The following is a 16,539-nucleotide window of genomic DNA, read 5'->3' as shown; positions in this document are numbered from 1 at the left end:
CGATTTTAAATAAAACTTGAAAATTTATTGTGGAGGTTAAAGGAAAAACATTGCTAATATTTCTTCATTTTGCAACTTAAACAGCTAGCAATAATTGGCAATGGGATATGCTGTATAAATAGGAATTCACAGTGTTGTAACCTGTAATCTCTGTTCTCATTTTTGCTAGATATTATTGTGTCATCCTTTTTTCCTCAATATCTGTTCCACAGTCCAAGGGCCTCTGCTCAAAATGTTGGCTTCAAGAGACCTGCATGGAAGAAAATATTTGTTTCCTCTGATATCTCTATCTAGGCAAATTCATAACATGGCCAATTTTCTGATAATGTGAGCAGAATACCTTCAAACATTTTGCCAAGATGTTCAGACATCTCTAAATTTGAAAATAGTGATGAAAGCCTTTTCTAAAAATAATTTTCTCTTCTCAAACTTTAAATTTGAAAACAGATCAAGAAATAAGTAACCAAACATTACAAAGTGGGGCCCTTCTTTCTCCTTCAAATTGGTTCTTGTCAAGAGGAGAGCACTTGTTGGTCCTATGATTTTATTGTGCTCCTTGGGATAAAGTGAGCATTGCTTTGCACCTCCTTTTTGTGTTTGGTGGAGCATTTGGGGTGACAAGAATAGAAGGGCCTTTGATAAAGAAGAGAGTTTGATTCACTGCTTGAGGGGAACTATCAGTGCTTGGACTAACAAGAAGGATGTTCTGTTTTATTCACACTTTTGTATGCATATCCTTGATGAGTTATTTTTGCTGAAAGATGCAGAGCTTTTAACTAGTGCTCTGTTTTGTAACCCCATTTGGTGGTTTTCTATTATTGACTTCATTATTTGTGAAAAAAAAAACATTTTTATTATTTTGCTGAGATTCGTTAGTGAAACTGTTGTTGATGGAATTGCAGGGGTTAAGAAAGATGTCCTGACGGAAATGCCTCCTAAGAAGGAGCTAATTTTACGTGTGGAATTGAGTAGCAAGCAGAAAGAATACTACAAGGCTATTCTAACCCGCAACTATGAGATACTTACTCGGAAAGGGGGTGCACAGGTGAAATTGTTGATTTCAGTGAGATGGCATTCTTTTCACATTTTTTTAACTAATACTTGACTTTGCTTCATATTCTGTAATCAGATTTCTCTTATCAACGTGGTTATGGAATTGCGGAAGCTTTGTTGTCACCCATATATGTTAGAAGGAGTTGAACCCGAGATAGAAGATACAAATGAGGCTTACAAGTAAGCCCTGTCATTTTTATTTTTATCTCACTTACCCTGTGTGTTAGAGAATCTGGGTTCACCTCTCATTGGCCTTTTGGGTAGTGTAGATATGTTTCTGTCTCCTTGTTTGGACAAAAATTGCCACTGTTGCTCTCGAATTAGGCAGTAACATGTTGGTTTGTGTAGACAAGCTAAATTGTTGTTTTTTCTGTAACCAAAAGGATTGTTGTGATGCTCCAATCCCATTGAAAGATTAGCCACTTGAATTGTGTTTCTTTTATGTTTTCTGGGCTCTGTTTCTTATTTTGTCATCAATTTCACAGACGATTGTTGGAATCTTCTGGGAAGATGCAACTTCTGGATAAAATGATGGTCAAGCTTAAAGAGCAGGGGCACAGAGTTCTCATATATTCCCAGTTTCAGCATATGCTTGATTTGCTTGAAGAATATTGTGGCTTCAAAGTACAGAATTTAAATATTTTTTGCCTATGGTCTTTTGTGCTTTTCTCACTCTAGAGATTTCTATGTATGTAGGAATATTGAAATTTCTTTTATGCTTTTTGTTAGAAATGGCAATATGAAAGGATAGATGGAAAAGTTGGTGGGGCTGAGAGACAAATTCGCATAGATCGTTTTAATGCAAAGAATTCTTCCAGGTTTTGTTTTTTGCTATCTACTAGAGCTGGAGGATTGGGGATAAATCTTGCAACTGCTGATACAGTTATCATATACGACAGGTAAAAACTAGTGTTCCTGAATATAGTATCCACCCCCACCCCCCTGGGATGGATATCATAGACAGTTATCATATATTTTATATTTGTTAACTTTGTGCCTTTATGTATTCAAGGTTGAATGTTATAAAATAGTGTCATATAAGCTTGTGGGGCAGTTGAAGATGTATCATTTAGATTCTAGCATGCCTAACTAGAAGTGTAAGTGTTAGATATTCTATTCTTTGGCTAGTTAGGTGATAAATAAATCAGTTATTTTAACAGATGGATGTGTTGGCTGGTAAAAGCTTCAATTCCACTATTTGCTCAAAGATTAGAAAGGAAAAAATTGCAGTTGCTGGAATAACTGGAAGAGGATTGAAGTATTTTTCTGCACTAGAGAACTAAATGACCCCTGGGAATGGAATGGCATAATTGATTATGATATTGGGCTTCGTTTGTGTTGATTACAAAAACTATCTACTATTGTCATCCATAAAAAAAAGGAAAATATATGTATATTGTATATATACAATTTTTTGGTAATTCTGCACAAGAAGTACACTATGTTCGACAGCTTCATTAAATTGGTCTGTTGCTGCCTAGAATGGATTTGTGGGGCTCAAGACAGGAGCAACTGCTTGGTCAGGGACTTAAAAGTTAGAAGAAGACTTCTATTTTCAAAGTGGATAGGATGATGTGGAAGTTAAATTTGTGGTGTATGCATTCACTTTTGTTTTATCTGGAGTGATAGTAGAGGATATTATCCAGTTGTACAAGCCATGAGATGTAGCTGCAGTTTTAAGATGCTTGCTAGCAAGGCTTGGATGGTTGTGTTTAATTGTCATGTTGAGGGAGTGAAATTGCCATATCTCTAAGTTGGTTAAAAGCCCCATTTTGCCTGTTTCTCTTTCTCTTTAGTTTTTGTATGATTCTAAATGCTTCAGTCTCATGTATCTTTGAACCTTTTGCATGAACCCCTCCTCCCATTCTCTCTTTAGTTTGTAGGAAAGCAGAACATTGTTGATGGTCTTTAAACTTTCTTTGCACGGTCCATGTTGGCTCTTTGGCTTCTTTTTTTTTTTTTTTGCTACTTGTCTGAAAAAACAACTAAAACAAATTGTTACATCTTTTGACTTGCTGTAATCCTCTCTTTCTGATTGTTGTTGTTTGTATTATGTTCACTTGACATCTTTGGTACAGTGATTGGAATCCTCATGCTGATTTGCAAGCAATGGCCAGAGCCCACCGGCTTGGGCAAACAAACAAGGTAAAAAATCATGCTCCTTAAGTGCCCAGACAGATTTAATTAGTTGCTTGCTTAGTATACATGGGTAAAAATTCATTGCTCCTAAAGTGCTCAGGAAGATTTGATTAGTTGCTTGCTTAGTAGGTGTATGGTTTTATTAACATCTTTTTCTTTTCAGGTAATGATTTACAGACTCATAACCAGAGGAAGCATTGAAGAAAGGATGATGCAGATGACAAAGAAGAAAATGGTTTTGGAGCATCTGGTTGTTGGTAGACTGAAAGCACAGAACATCAACCAGGTTGAGATATTTCATGTTTTGTAGTGTGATCCTTCTTCTTTTTTTTTTTTTTTTGTCCGTACAAAAAAAAATGAAATTATAGTTGATTCAAATCCAATTTAGTCTTCCCAAATATTTTTAAAATGATGATCTAGAACTATATGCTCTATTTTGTACTTTGTGGTTTAGCATGCACTTTGCACGTGCAGCCATATTCAATAATATGGAAACAAGTAAAAAAAGGAATGAAGAATTGATTCAATTCCTTGAGCCTGAAACCACAATATAATTAATAGGTTGCTTTTCTCATCGCCTGTTATACATCTGAATTTTACAGAATATAATTTGTGTTGTCATGTAAAGGGAAGAACGCACTTCTTTTTCATTGTGATGTACACATTCTCAATTTATTGTGGCATTTTAGGCTTTGTATATTCCTCTGTACTTGTTTATGGAAGAATGAAGATTAAAAATAAACTAGGCTGTACATCAAGAATAAACATTTTTGAAGCCCTGAATCTTTTTTGTGTTCTTTTAAAGTTGATGAGTGATGAATGACGCTATTTGAATGTAGGAAGAGCTAGATGACATCATAAGGTATGGATCAAAGGAATTATTTACTGATGAGAATGATGAAGCAGGGAAATCCCGACAAATACATTATGACGAGGCTGCAATAGATAGGTAATCTCCATTCTATACATTAATGTTTGAACACTTCTTGATATCCAGGTGCTCTCTACAAATTAAATGTTACTCCTTTGTTAGGTTACTTAATCGGGACCAAGTCGGAGATGAGGAAGCTACTTTGGATGATGAAGAAGAAGATGGATTTTTGAAGGCTTTCAAGGTCTGTCATGCTGTTGTGCAGTCAGGAATTTGCATTTCCAGTAACCTGCACATGATGCTGTATTTTACAACAGGAGCTGCATATTTGTTTTTGTTTGATGTGCCATGTCTCAGTTCGTCCGCATTTTTTATTTACTTAATTGGTGGCATGAAAATTCTTTGATAGTATTGTTCCTTCTTTTCATGTGCTGACATATTCCATTGCAAAATGCATGGTCATGTCACTGCAAAAGATTTGCCTATGTTATTCTGAGGTTCTGCTGCTCTCTTAGAGCTCTTCAATACCATCTCATAATATTTTGAGGGCATATCGTTGATTTTTGTTTCATTTTCCCTTCTTTTCTTTCAGTTATTAAGCTCTAGATGTTTGGTAAAATTGGAGACTGGTGGATCAAATGGAACTTTGTCTTTTCTCCTATTCCTCCCAAGAAAAGTCTCTTTTGCAAGAATATTGGATAAAAGTGCTCTTTGTAAGTGTAAGTGATGGAGAACCAAAATCTAGGAATTTTAGGAAAGTCTAGTCTTGACATAAATTTAGAAATTAGCAGGTTATCAGGCTTTATTTAGTTTCCCTAAGCAGATTTTATTTAGCTTTAAATTTGTTAATTATTTCCTTAATTTTGACTATTTCATTTTCCTAAATAGGGTTTGTTGGCGTTGTATGTAATTATCTCTTATTGTATACTAAAAGCAGCCTTTGATGGATTATTTAATTGATAAACAGAATTGAGATTTGTTCTCAGTGATTAGGTTTGAGATTTGTGCTGGGATGTTCTTTGTGAGTTTTTTCTGTGATTGCATTTTCCATTTTCACTGTTTTATAAATTCTTTAGATGTTATAGCAGTTTTTATTGTTTTCAGTTTATAACTCTGGACCTTAACCAAGTTGGTAAGAAGAGATTTTATATCTCCACCTTCACACATGAGTTAATGCTTTCTAGGGAACTAAATTTACATATATGCTTTAGGTAGCAAATTTTGAATACATTGATGAAGCAGAGGCAGCCGCAGAAGCGGAAGCACGAAGGCTGTCAAATGAAAACAAAACTACCGTGAACAACTTAGAAAGGACTAGTTACTGGGAAGAATTGTTGCGAGACAGATATGAAGTGAATAAGATTGAAGAGTTTAATGCTATGGGCAAGGGGAAGAGAAGTCGTAAACAGGTATTCTACATCATTTTAAAGCTATTACTTTTGTCATCAATTTAATTGATTCAACTATTATGTATTATTAATTTATTTATATTTTATTGACAGCTTGCCATGTCAAATTTTTGCCCTCTATTGCTCAGCCCTTCTCTTTTAGGGGGCAACCTTTTGTGAATAATATTCTTCATTAGAGCTTTTGTTAGTCAACATTGCACTCCTTTCAATTTATTGATACCCTATTTCTTCTTGTTCAATTTTTCAAGTGACAAAACCATCAGAGTTGGTTAATATTTTTGAAATTGAGCTTCTTTCACCTGCTTGGTTACATACTTGGAAGTTGAAGTAACTTCTGAAGATGTTATGAAATTCTGCTCCATAATAAGTAGTTGTGTTATGGAATTCTGCTCCATAACTAACGCCAAGAATCTTGCAGGAAAGTTCAAATTGCTGTACATCTTGTCACGACCATGCCCATCTATGGTTGAGGGCAAAGGTTTAACTTACTGCTTATGGAGGAAGATGTGTTTCTATTATTTACTTACACAATTTGGTTTTGGGCTTATTCAGATGGTGTCTGTAGAAGAAGAGGAACTTGCTGGCCTCGAAGACGTAAGTTCTGACGGAGAAGATGATAATTATGAAGTTGAGTTAACTGATGGTGAAACAGCTCCACCAGGGAGGAAGCCTAACAGGAAGAGATCACGCAGTATGTTTTCACACACCTGGTACCATCTACTTATAACAAGTTGGTCTCTGGTTTGATCATGTAATGTTTTTTTGTTTTGGATTGTTTGCAGTGGATGAACCACTGCCATTGATGGAAGGAGAAGGGAGATCATTTAGAGTGCTGGGATTCAATCAGAACCAAAGGGCTGCATTTGTTCAAATTTTGATGAGGTTTAGTTCTCCCTGTGTATTTGATTTCTGCTTATGATCCATCACTGGGAGAGTGGGAAACCAAATTCTAACATGATATGTGGGTTCTCATATGTAAATTTTGCATTGTTTGTCAGATTTGGGGTTGGGGAGTTTGATTGGGCAGAGTTCACACCACGTTTGAAGCAGAAGACCTACGAAGAAATTAAAGAGTATGCATAATATTTAATTTTTGGAATTTTCCTGGTTAATGGCTTTGTAATGATGATGTATCATGGAAGTGTAACTGCAGTATTTTTATGCGTCTTGTTGTGAGTGAACATGTCTCATATATTGCTGTTTACTGCATGATTCTGCTTTTGACTGCTGGAATGTGGACATGGTTATTTTTCAGATTTATTTGGGTTCTATGAAAAGGTTAATATATATATATATTTTTTTTCCTATCATGGCCTTTTGCAATCGCTTGTTAGTTTATTTTTATGTATTTATTTGGTGCATATATGGCTAATATATGCACCGATAATGGCACTTCAATGTATTATTTCTTTTCATCTTTAAATACTAAACCTTAATAGTTGTTCAAACTCATTTTTCTGAATGTTTCCTTGTGTTTTGGTGGTTTTGGTACATTTCATGTTTTGATGGAAATACTGGAATTCAATTTTCTAGCAATATTTCAAGTTAGTTTCTTAGGAAAAGGAGGTGTTTCATCCTGTTCCTGGGAAGGAATTATAATCTTTTGGTGTTGGGTTCTAGTGGGATTAAAGCTTGGGATTGTTGTTGAAACAAGGCACAGTGACATCGGTGACCTTGAATTTGAAGAGAGTTTGTTCCTTTTGCCCTTTGTTACTGAAGTTAATAGATGAACTTTTAAAGTTTTTTCTCCCCTTCTAATTCTTTGGCTGTGTGTTGCATTGTCTGATGATTAATTTTTATTATCTAGTTATGGGAGACTTTTCTTGGCTCACATTGCTGAAGATATTACTGACTCACTGACCTTTTCAGGTGATTATTTATTCTCATAAACTATCATATGGTTTCTCCATGTGTTAATTAATTATTTTACTTTGTTATAATTGCTAATGGGATTTTCTCGACTTACTATGTTATCTGCAGATGGTGTTCCCAAAGAAGGACTAAGAATACAAGATGTGCTTGTTAGGATTGCGGAGTTACTTCTGATAAGGGAGAAAGTAAGTTATTTTTGAAGAATGAATTTTCTATTCTTAATGGGTTTTGATTATGTAAATTTAGTTGATTTGGCAATTATCTTAGTTCTTTGAATTTTTTGATTGTTTTCCATCCCTCCCCCTTTTTTCATGAAGTGCCTAAATGGAAAAAGCCTCATTTACAAAATAATTACAATAATTTAAACTCTTAATCATGGACAAATGCATGATTAAGGTGAATGCATTTGATATAGATTTAACTTTATCTTCTGAAACTGATGCTTGTTGCAAAGAGAACTGATAATTATGATACTTTCTGATTGCTGGCATTCCCGTTCAAAATTTATTGATCAATTTCAGAAGCCATCAACCAGTCCTTAAACACAAATGTTTTTTCTAATGAAAATCTGAGGATATCACTGTACTGAAACACTACATAAAATATTTTGGAAGAATATAATGAACATCTTTAAATTTTTTAATCACCCCCCCCCCCCCCCTTCCCCCCTCGTTATGAAGTAGAACTGAGTGTCAGACATAGACAAACAATGATTCATGCACATGGCAAGGTATGGTAGTCAACCTCAATGTTCAACATCTAAATCAAAGTGCAACTCCAAAATGTAGCATACTAGTATTTTGTTTGCTTTCCTTCAAGGTGTTTCCTTTTTTTTTTTCTCCCTGGGGCCGGACCTTGAAGCTTAGCCTTCTCAGAGTTTTATTAATTTTCTCTAGTCCAAATTTGGCTGAAATTAAGAATAATGACTCTGATTAGTCATCTAATCTGGCGTCAATTATTTGATAAATCAAATTTCCTAGGTAACAGTAATGACTGATCACATTCCAACTAAAATTGTAAAGATCATATGAATCATGTCTGACATTATGGATAGGCTTAGGATTCCTTGCTTTGGCATTTTAACTAGATCAAAAATTGGTATGAACTTCTAGCCTTACCGGATTATGATTGCAGTTCCTGGTTCTTTTTGCTGGACTTTCAGCAAAGCTAGGGAAAGTGGATCATTGTATGGAACAATCACTGTATTTTTTTGGTTATTGTTATCTATGGATCACTGAAACTCGTCCATAAACCTTTTTTTAACTATTTTCTTGGTGTAATATTTTTGTACAATGACAGGTAAAAGCCTCCAAGGAAAAGCCAGGCACTCCCCTTTTTGCAGATGACATAGTATCTCGTTTTCCAGGATTGAAGGGTGGAAGGTTTTGGAAGGAGCAACATGATCTGTTGCTACTTGGTGCAGTATTAAAGTATGTTTATAGTTGTTTATTTTTCCTTTTTGAACCACCTTAAACACTGAAGAGGGAGGGTGGGAGCTCTGATTGATAACAATCTAGGAGGGAGCAACATGATCTGTTGCTACTTGGTGCAGTATTAAAGTAATGTTTATATTTATTTATTTTTCCTGAGAGAGAGAGAGAGAGAGAGAGCGCTATCCAGCCAATCTATTATATTTGAATTTTGCGCTCACCAATACTTCCCTGTGATGTTAGAATTTCCACAGCTCAAATACATATTAATTTAAATTTTATAGATCATTGTATGAGAAGTTACCTTACTCTGTTCAGATTTATCAACAATTTGGAATAGGAAGTGTAACTTTTGATTATGTCTGTCTTAGAATTAAGTATTTATATTTACATTGATTTTTTAAGTTGTAACTTGCGTAATTGGATCTGAAGGCATGGCTATGGAAGGTGGCAAGCTATTGTTGACGACAAGGACCTGAAGGTTCAGGAGATCATTTGTAAAGAGCTGAATCTTCCATATATAACTCTGCCTGTCCCAGGAACATCTCAAGGACAAGATGGGACAAACATCGCTAATACTGAAGCACCTGGGAATCAGACAAAGGGACCCGTGGATGGCAACAATTTAGCAGCTGATGCTGCACAGGGAGCATCAGAAGCTGCTAACAAAGCACAGTTATATCAAGACTCGTCTGTGTTATATCATTTTAGAGAGATGCAGAGAAAACAGGTTGAGTTTATCAAGAAAAGGGTGCTTCTTCTGGAGAAAGGACTGAATGCAGAGTACCAAAAAGAAGTCTTCGTAAGTTGATTCATAAAATGTACTATATAGAGTTTGTGGTTACTCGTGTTTTATTTGTTAAACATTATTTAGTGCTGTTTGATTGTACTTCTAAAACTTCTTTTTAAAAATCGAAGTAAAAGAACCACTATATCTTCTGTTTAGATTTCTGTTATTTCTCTTTCAATCTTTCTAGTAACCAAAAATGAAAAGCATGCTGAGCTTATTCTTCTTCCGGTAACACCGCTAATCTTCCGTAATCAAATGGAGCATTTATAGCTTCCAGTTTCTTTATGAATACTAGATTTATTATTTCAGGACAGACACTGATAAGCCTAGGTAGGACTATGGTAGCATGTAACTAAGGAACATAGATAAGAACATGGGACATGGACACTCCCAACACATTAATATCCAAAAAATTTAGGGCACCACTGACTACACAAAGAGACTCGTAGATGAAGAACTATGTATGAATGAAAATGGTGAATAAAAAATAGCGTCTTTGGTGCAAGAGGCTCCTTGCTTTATGAGAGTCATGGGAGGGTGGTTTTTAAACCTAGCCTCTCCCTTGCTTCTTTATGAGGCTGTTTCCACAACTTGAATCTAGGAGCAACTTTATCGTTGCTACCAAGGCTTGCCTTAAATGAAATCATCATCATCAACTGCAACCTTATCCTTACTTCCTGAGCAAGTCAGGGTAGGTCATTATATCCTATACCTATGGCCATATCATTTGTAGGGCTATTGTATTCTATATCATGTTCAAGGGTTTTCCACCTAATTTTTTTTGGTCTTCCTCTCGCTTCGTCTATAGACTTCCTCCATTTTATTTTCTTGCTTCACATGTGAGTCTTCTTCTTACATCTCTAAAGCATCCTAATTGCACCTCCTACATTTTATCATTGATAAACCCCACTTTGATCTTGTTATTTATAATCTCATTTGTTATTTTGTCTTTTCTTTTATTGCTATGCATCCATCATAACACCCTCATCACAGTTATGACTGTAGTTTACACGTGTCAAATGTTTTGAGCTGTATAACAAAGATGGATTACTTGTTTGGCTGCACATTTGTCTGGTTTTCCTATGTCTTTGGGGACTATATTAAAACCATTTGCATTGTCTAAATCTCATTTTGTGTGGCTGAGTTTCCAGTGAAATAGACTGCATAAATTGCATATTTTATTAGTTTTCTCTCTCTCATGGTTTCTTTTTATTTTGTATTGTTATTGTAGGGTGATGAAAGACCAAATGAGACCCCTAATGAAGAGCCAGAGAATGAAATCAAGGTTGTAGATTTGCCAAATGCATCCTTCATGGAGATTGATGCCCAAACTATTAATCATTTACCTCAAGTAGAAGTAATCAGTAAGTGCACTTACTATTTCTTCATATTTGTTTTGGTAGATCAGGCAATAATTATTGGTTCTTAGTCATTAAAATTTCCCATATGTTTTATTTGTTGCTTCTTCAGTGTATGCTCATTGTCGCATTTGGGTTAAAGAACTAAAATTTGGCAGAGAAGAGAAATATTTCAATAGCAAAGTGCACCATGGGCTTCTCTCATGCAGTAGACCCAATCTGTACTACCTAGCCCCATGTCATCAACATAACAAGACAAGAAAAATAAAATTGCTCCTACCTGATGTCAGGACCCTAGGATGTATAAGACCTTAGGGTGGGGTTGGGTGTAGCAGATTATCCCTCAGGAGGGGTAGTTAATTCTGTTGAAGTTGTTAGGGCAGTTATCTTACTTGTATTTTCTGTTAAACTGTTGAAGTAGCTATATAAAGCTACTAGGACTGTTGTAAAGGGATATCCAGAAAATATTAATTGAAACATCCGTTTTTTCTCTCTCCAAACTCTCTCTCTCCCTCTCGGACCTGTCTCTTCTTTCCCTCGGCTTCTCTTCCTCTCTTTCTCCCTTTTGATTCTCCCCCTAATCTCTCTCTCGATCTCCATGTTTCTTCCGTCTCTTTCTGTTTTCCCCTCTCTTTCTCAAATTCTGCCTTAATTCTTCCTAAAGTTGGCCCCAATTCTCTGCTGAAACCCTAGGGTCATGACACCTGAACTTGAAGTACAAGACAAGAAGAAGCCTCTTTGAGGCCATGTATTGATTTCTTGAGCTTACACACCAAGTTCTCTTTTCCCTCTTCTTTAAAACCTTCTGGATGAACCATATAAACTTCTTCATAAAGACTTCCATTTAGAAATGCTGTCTTAACATCCATTTGATGAAATGCTGTTTTTGTGAGCTACCAATGCCATAGTAATTCTGACTGCATATTTAGAGAATGCCGTTGGTGCATCAACGATACTTTACAATAGCACTATATGTAGCTTGACGTGTAGTATTCTTGTGTTAATTCTGGAAGCATCTTTAGAGACAATCCCTTGGTGCATCAATGATACTTTACAATAGCAACATATGTAGCTTGAAGTGTAGTATATTCTTGTGTTAACACCCAAGGCTTAGCAGCCCTATGTATTTCCATATTTGCTTTAATGGTTCATATAGAGTGGGATTTCAGACCTTGAGTTGGAGGTTTGTTGCTTCCAAGTTCTGATGACTTTTTAATTGACTAACATCAAGATCTGGCAATGTGTAAATTAATGTGTTTAGTGTGGACTATTAGTGCAATTTTTATGTTCTTTGGTGAGTTTGTGTTTTCTTGTTTGAAGATGGAATATGTATAATCTTCATTTCTTCAAGCTGCTGACAAATTTATGGTACATCTTGTTTGATGAGTAAATACAATGCTTGAGCTGGCTAGAATTTTGCATATAGTTCTTTGGCTGCTAAGACTAGTTCTATGTTATTATTGTTGCTGTTTTGTTGTAAGAGAAAATGAAAAAAAAAAAAAACAATGGTACAAGGTAATGTTTTTAAAACTCTCATCTAGCGAATGGCAAAAGAGAGAGATGTTATTTGCTATCACTAATATATTCCACACAATGTATGGTTACTTGAAAATGAGGTCCCTTCTGGATAAATGTGAATAGCAGTTTGAGTATTTTCTGCTGCTTGATCAAAAACATACTTTTAACTTTCAACAGTCATGGGTTTTCCTTGACACTTGGAGAATTGTTGAATGGGATAGGTATCTGATCCTTACCATGTCAAATGAACTTTGGCTTATTAAGTTGGTAATATATATCCGGTTATTTTATTTGTGCAGCTTCAGAAGAAATTTCAGCTGCTGCCTGCGATGATCAACCAGATCGCTTGGAACTGGCTAGACTTTATAATGAGGTAAAATCCTTGTATTTATGGTAGAATCATTTAGATTTTTGGACATATTGCTTGATGATATTCCACTATGTATGTAGTTCATGAATAGAATTACTTGTTTTTACTTGGATGTGAATGTAGATGTGCAAGGTAGTAGGAGAAAATGCTAATGAATCGCTAGAGGCATATTTGGCAAACAAACCAGCGGGTTTCAAGTTGAGGAAGAACCTCCTTCCACTGGAAACCATTGACACTGACATAAACAGAATCCTATCCCCAGTTCAAAAATCTTGTAGTTCAGAACAGCAGATGCCAAATGCAGATACAGAGATAGAGACAATCACAGAAACTGGAGGACCCACTTTGCAATCCACACAAAAACTTGACGGGAAGTCTGGTTCTGAGGCAACGATTGAGATAAAGACGCCAACAGTGGAGTTGGGATCGGAAACAAAAGAAGGCAAACAGTCCACTCCACCGGAGGTTGTCAAAGAAAAGAGCGATTCAGCATGCGATGTTCCTGCTGCCAGTTCACAGCCATCCCAGGCTGAACTCAAGTGTTCCACCAATAGAGCTGCAGAGGATGTGGAGATGGAAGAAGCACCTCAGGATGATTGCATTATAATACCTGATGGTCCAACGAGTGAGGGAACTGGGAAATCAGGCTCGGGGGTTATCATTTTGGATGATTAAAATTGATAAAAGAAACACTAATAGTAGACTTTTTCTCAACTTTCTTCCTTATTATGGTGGTATAGTCGATTTAACCTTAAAAATTGACAGTGCAGAAAACCTTATTCGAAGTTATATGAAGAACTTACTGAAATTCCGTTAGTGGTTTTGCGTTGGAAGATTAGCATTATTATTTTTAGAAATTCAGTAAATGTTAGTGAAGTTGTTTAGAGTTGAGAAATACATTTGAGCAGAGCTTAGTGTTTGGTGATTCGAATTGTAGGTTAGGCAGAAGGAGCCCCAGTAATACCATTGCCCTAATGTAGCTGAATGTGACAACTGATGGCTATGAATTCATACTGAATTGTAAAATATTTCTTAGAGGCCCTTTAATGCACAATCAATTTGTAAGCACATCCTTCTAAAATCATTTGAGGGAGACAAATTTGAGCAGATGGCATCATTGAATTGATGGCTATGGTTATTTTTGCTTGTGTAATGGTAGAACCATACATATTGGATAGAATTTCTGCTTAGAAATAGCATTAGCTTTTAGTTTTGGCTTTTATTTTATTTTTTATGTTCAGTTTCCATTTCTTGTGCAAAAACTGACATTTTGTTTGATGGTTGTGTTTGTTGATGGAACAAATGTGTAATTTAGCTTCAAAGATATGAGATGTCATTCCTCTCCTGTATTGGAGTGTGGCTGTGAAGATAAAATGAGTGCCACCGAACAGTGTCAAGACAAGTTTGAATTATGTAGAATCTGAACTCATTGTCTGTGAAAGTATTAGTCGAGTAGTTAGTTGGGTAGCTATAGTTAGCTGTAGTCGAGTAGCTATTGCTGTTTAACTTGTGTTAGTTTGTTAGCTTAATTAATATTGTAAGTTACAACAACTGTGCAAGTTGTTATAAACTGTATAAATACTAGTACTGCACGAGATATGTAAAATGAGGGAAAATATTCTTTTTTTTTCTCTATTTTTTTGATCTCGTTTCTCTTGGACAATTCTCTGGTTACAGAAGATCTTTGCATAATTTATAAAGCTCAGATGTGTATGATTTTTTTTTTTTTTACTTAATAATAATCAGATAGTAGAATGATAAATTAGAATTTATATCATCCACACAATCTATGAAGATTAAAGTTGTTGTTGTTGTTGGTAGTATGATTATCTAGAATTGTAAAGCTTGTAATACAACTACTGTAGCTTGAAAAAGAATGGAAATGGCACATGGGGGGATCAACACCTTTTCAGCAGGAAAGGGCCCATTATCCTCTTCCTTGTGTTGATTCATTCCAAACATACAACATGCATGCTCTTTGATAAAATGCAGAACCTATTGCACCCTTCAAACTAGTGGGGGCATTGGTACCCCTTTTGAGTATCATAAAATTCATCTAATGTCATTAACTATATATATGTGTATGTGTGCAGAGGGGTAATTTGTAATTATATGAATGAAAAATTAATTTGATTTGATTTTGTTTTTTTTTTTTATTCTCAAAGTGGATAAGTTATCACTCAAAAATAATCTAAATTGTATTACAATAGCAAACTATTTTGGAAGCATTTGAATTGAAATGTGTTTGTGAAGATGAGAAGTTGTCATTTTTTTCAAGAAATGGATATGGATATGGCCCTTATTTCTTCTGTTCATGCTGACCAAGTACACATCCTAAACAGCATTATAAATATGGGCAAAGGGGCATCATCTTATTTATCAATTCCATAAATAAATGGACTGCTTGACAGGAAATAATGATCAAACGCCTATATATATATATATTGATAAAATATAAGATGATTGTGTGAGGGCCATAGGTTCCAACAAAAATTTTTACCATAACATATGGATATTATTGCTGGGAGAGGTGTATGATTGATGCTACTATTTACTTTCCTTAAAGTAATACATTACTTAAAAGGCTTTATATTTTCCAACATGAACAATTATTCAAACACTTTGTATGATCTCTATTCATACCAGATTTCACTGTTATTTAGGATTCAAAAATTATTGAAAGTTGAGCAGCTTATACACACATGTATATGTGTAGAGATAAGTAAAGGGTTAGATTGTACGAAAACAGAAATGAGAATAGATACGATAGTATAAAATTAAAATGCGCAAAAATGGGTAAATAAAAAAATATATATGTTTTTTTTAAATATAATTTTTAATATAGAAAATTATAAAAAAAATAGTTATTCAATCTAAAAATAAATATAAATTTTATAATGCATTCAAACAAATTGCGGTAAAAATTAAAAATTTTGAGTTATGAAACGTGTTCCACATTTTAAAAGTGGAAAAATGTTTTCGATATTTTCTAATATTACAAAAAAACTCTAAAACGTTTTTGAAATTACAGAAATGACCCATAAACGTTTTTTGTCGTTTCAAAAATGAAAATGTTAAAACGATGCCTCCGAGACATTTTAATACATCATAGGTTAAGTGCACCTAAAGAGCAATATAGAGAAATTGAAAGTATTTAGAAAATTTTGAAGAATTTTTGGTAAAATATGAGTGTATTTATTAACTCGCAAATCTTATGTTTAGTGTTAGTCTATAAATACTTAGTTATCTCATTGATTGATTCATTTCCTTGTAAATCTTGAGTTATTTTCATGAAAACTAATCTTATCCATATTTATTCCAAATAAGGTAATATTCAAACAATCACACACAAAATGATTGAGAGAGGGAAGGAGTCACAATTTTGCTCAAATAAAATTTTAAATACCAAAAAGAATGGAAACAAAAGAAAGGGAAACACGATTAATACCCACATATAAGTTTAATAAATAACTCTTACAAACTGACGTCACACACATAAATTTATAATAATTTTATATAAAATCACAACCATCTTCATTATACCTAACCTTTTTATTTTCATAGTTTTGAGCGATCCACTCTAGAGTTGGGAAGTTACACCAACTTTAATTATATAATAATTAGGTAATTAATGATAATCATATTCTCAATGAAACTACTCATCATCTTATAATACATGCATGGATAGATTAATTGTCTTAATTGATGATATATTCTACAAGCCTTGTT

General features: G+C 34.6%; 1 protein-coding gene across 2 annotated transcripts in view; it reads left to right on the top strand.

The window, feature by feature from the left end:
* The window catches only part of LOC127813036 (CHD3-type chromatin-remodeling factor PICKLE-like), a 29,093-nt gene extending 15,061 nt beyond the window's left edge, over positions 1-14,032 (top strand). For both annotated transcript variants that reach the window (XM_052353721.1, XM_052353722.1), the window contains exons 13-31: positions 903-1,045; positions 1,130-1,233; positions 1,539-1,677; positions 1,783-1,952; positions 3,132-3,198; positions 3,356-3,478; positions 4,032-4,141; positions 4,226-4,307; positions 5,275-5,472; positions 6,025-6,163; positions 6,255-6,354; positions 6,471-6,545; positions 7,280-7,341; positions 7,453-7,529; positions 8,644-8,774; positions 9,207-9,576; positions 10,796-10,928; positions 12,740-12,813; positions 12,934-14,032. In XM_052353721.1, coding sequence (XP_052209681.1) covers positions 903-1,045; positions 1,130-1,233; positions 1,539-1,677; positions 1,783-1,952; positions 3,132-3,198; positions 3,356-3,478; positions 4,032-4,141; positions 4,226-4,307; positions 5,275-5,472; positions 6,025-6,163; positions 6,255-6,354; positions 6,471-6,545; positions 7,280-7,341; positions 7,453-7,529; positions 8,644-8,774; positions 9,207-9,576; positions 10,796-10,928; positions 12,740-12,813; positions 12,934-13,485 — 2,849 coding nt within the window. In that variant the 3' untranslated portion in view covers positions 13,486-14,032. The remainder of the gene's footprint in view (positions 1-902; positions 1,046-1,129; positions 1,234-1,538; positions 1,678-1,782; positions 1,953-3,131; positions 3,199-3,355; positions 3,479-4,031; positions 4,142-4,225; positions 4,308-5,274; positions 5,473-6,024; positions 6,164-6,254; positions 6,355-6,470; positions 6,546-7,279; positions 7,342-7,452; positions 7,530-8,643; positions 8,775-9,206; positions 9,577-10,795; positions 10,929-12,739; positions 12,814-12,933) is intronic.
* Positions 14,033-16,539: the final 2,507 nt, after the last annotated feature.

Source organism: Diospyros lotus, chromosome 11 (assembly GCF_014633365.1).
Source record: "Diospyros lotus cultivar Yz01 chromosome 11, ASM1463336v1, whole genome shotgun sequence".
Lineage (NCBI taxonomy): Eukaryota > Viridiplantae > Streptophyta > Magnoliopsida > Ericales > Ebenaceae > Diospyros > Diospyros lotus.
The sequence above is the reverse complement of the archived record's forward strand: the minus strand, read 5'-3'. Positions and strand labels throughout refer to the sequence as shown.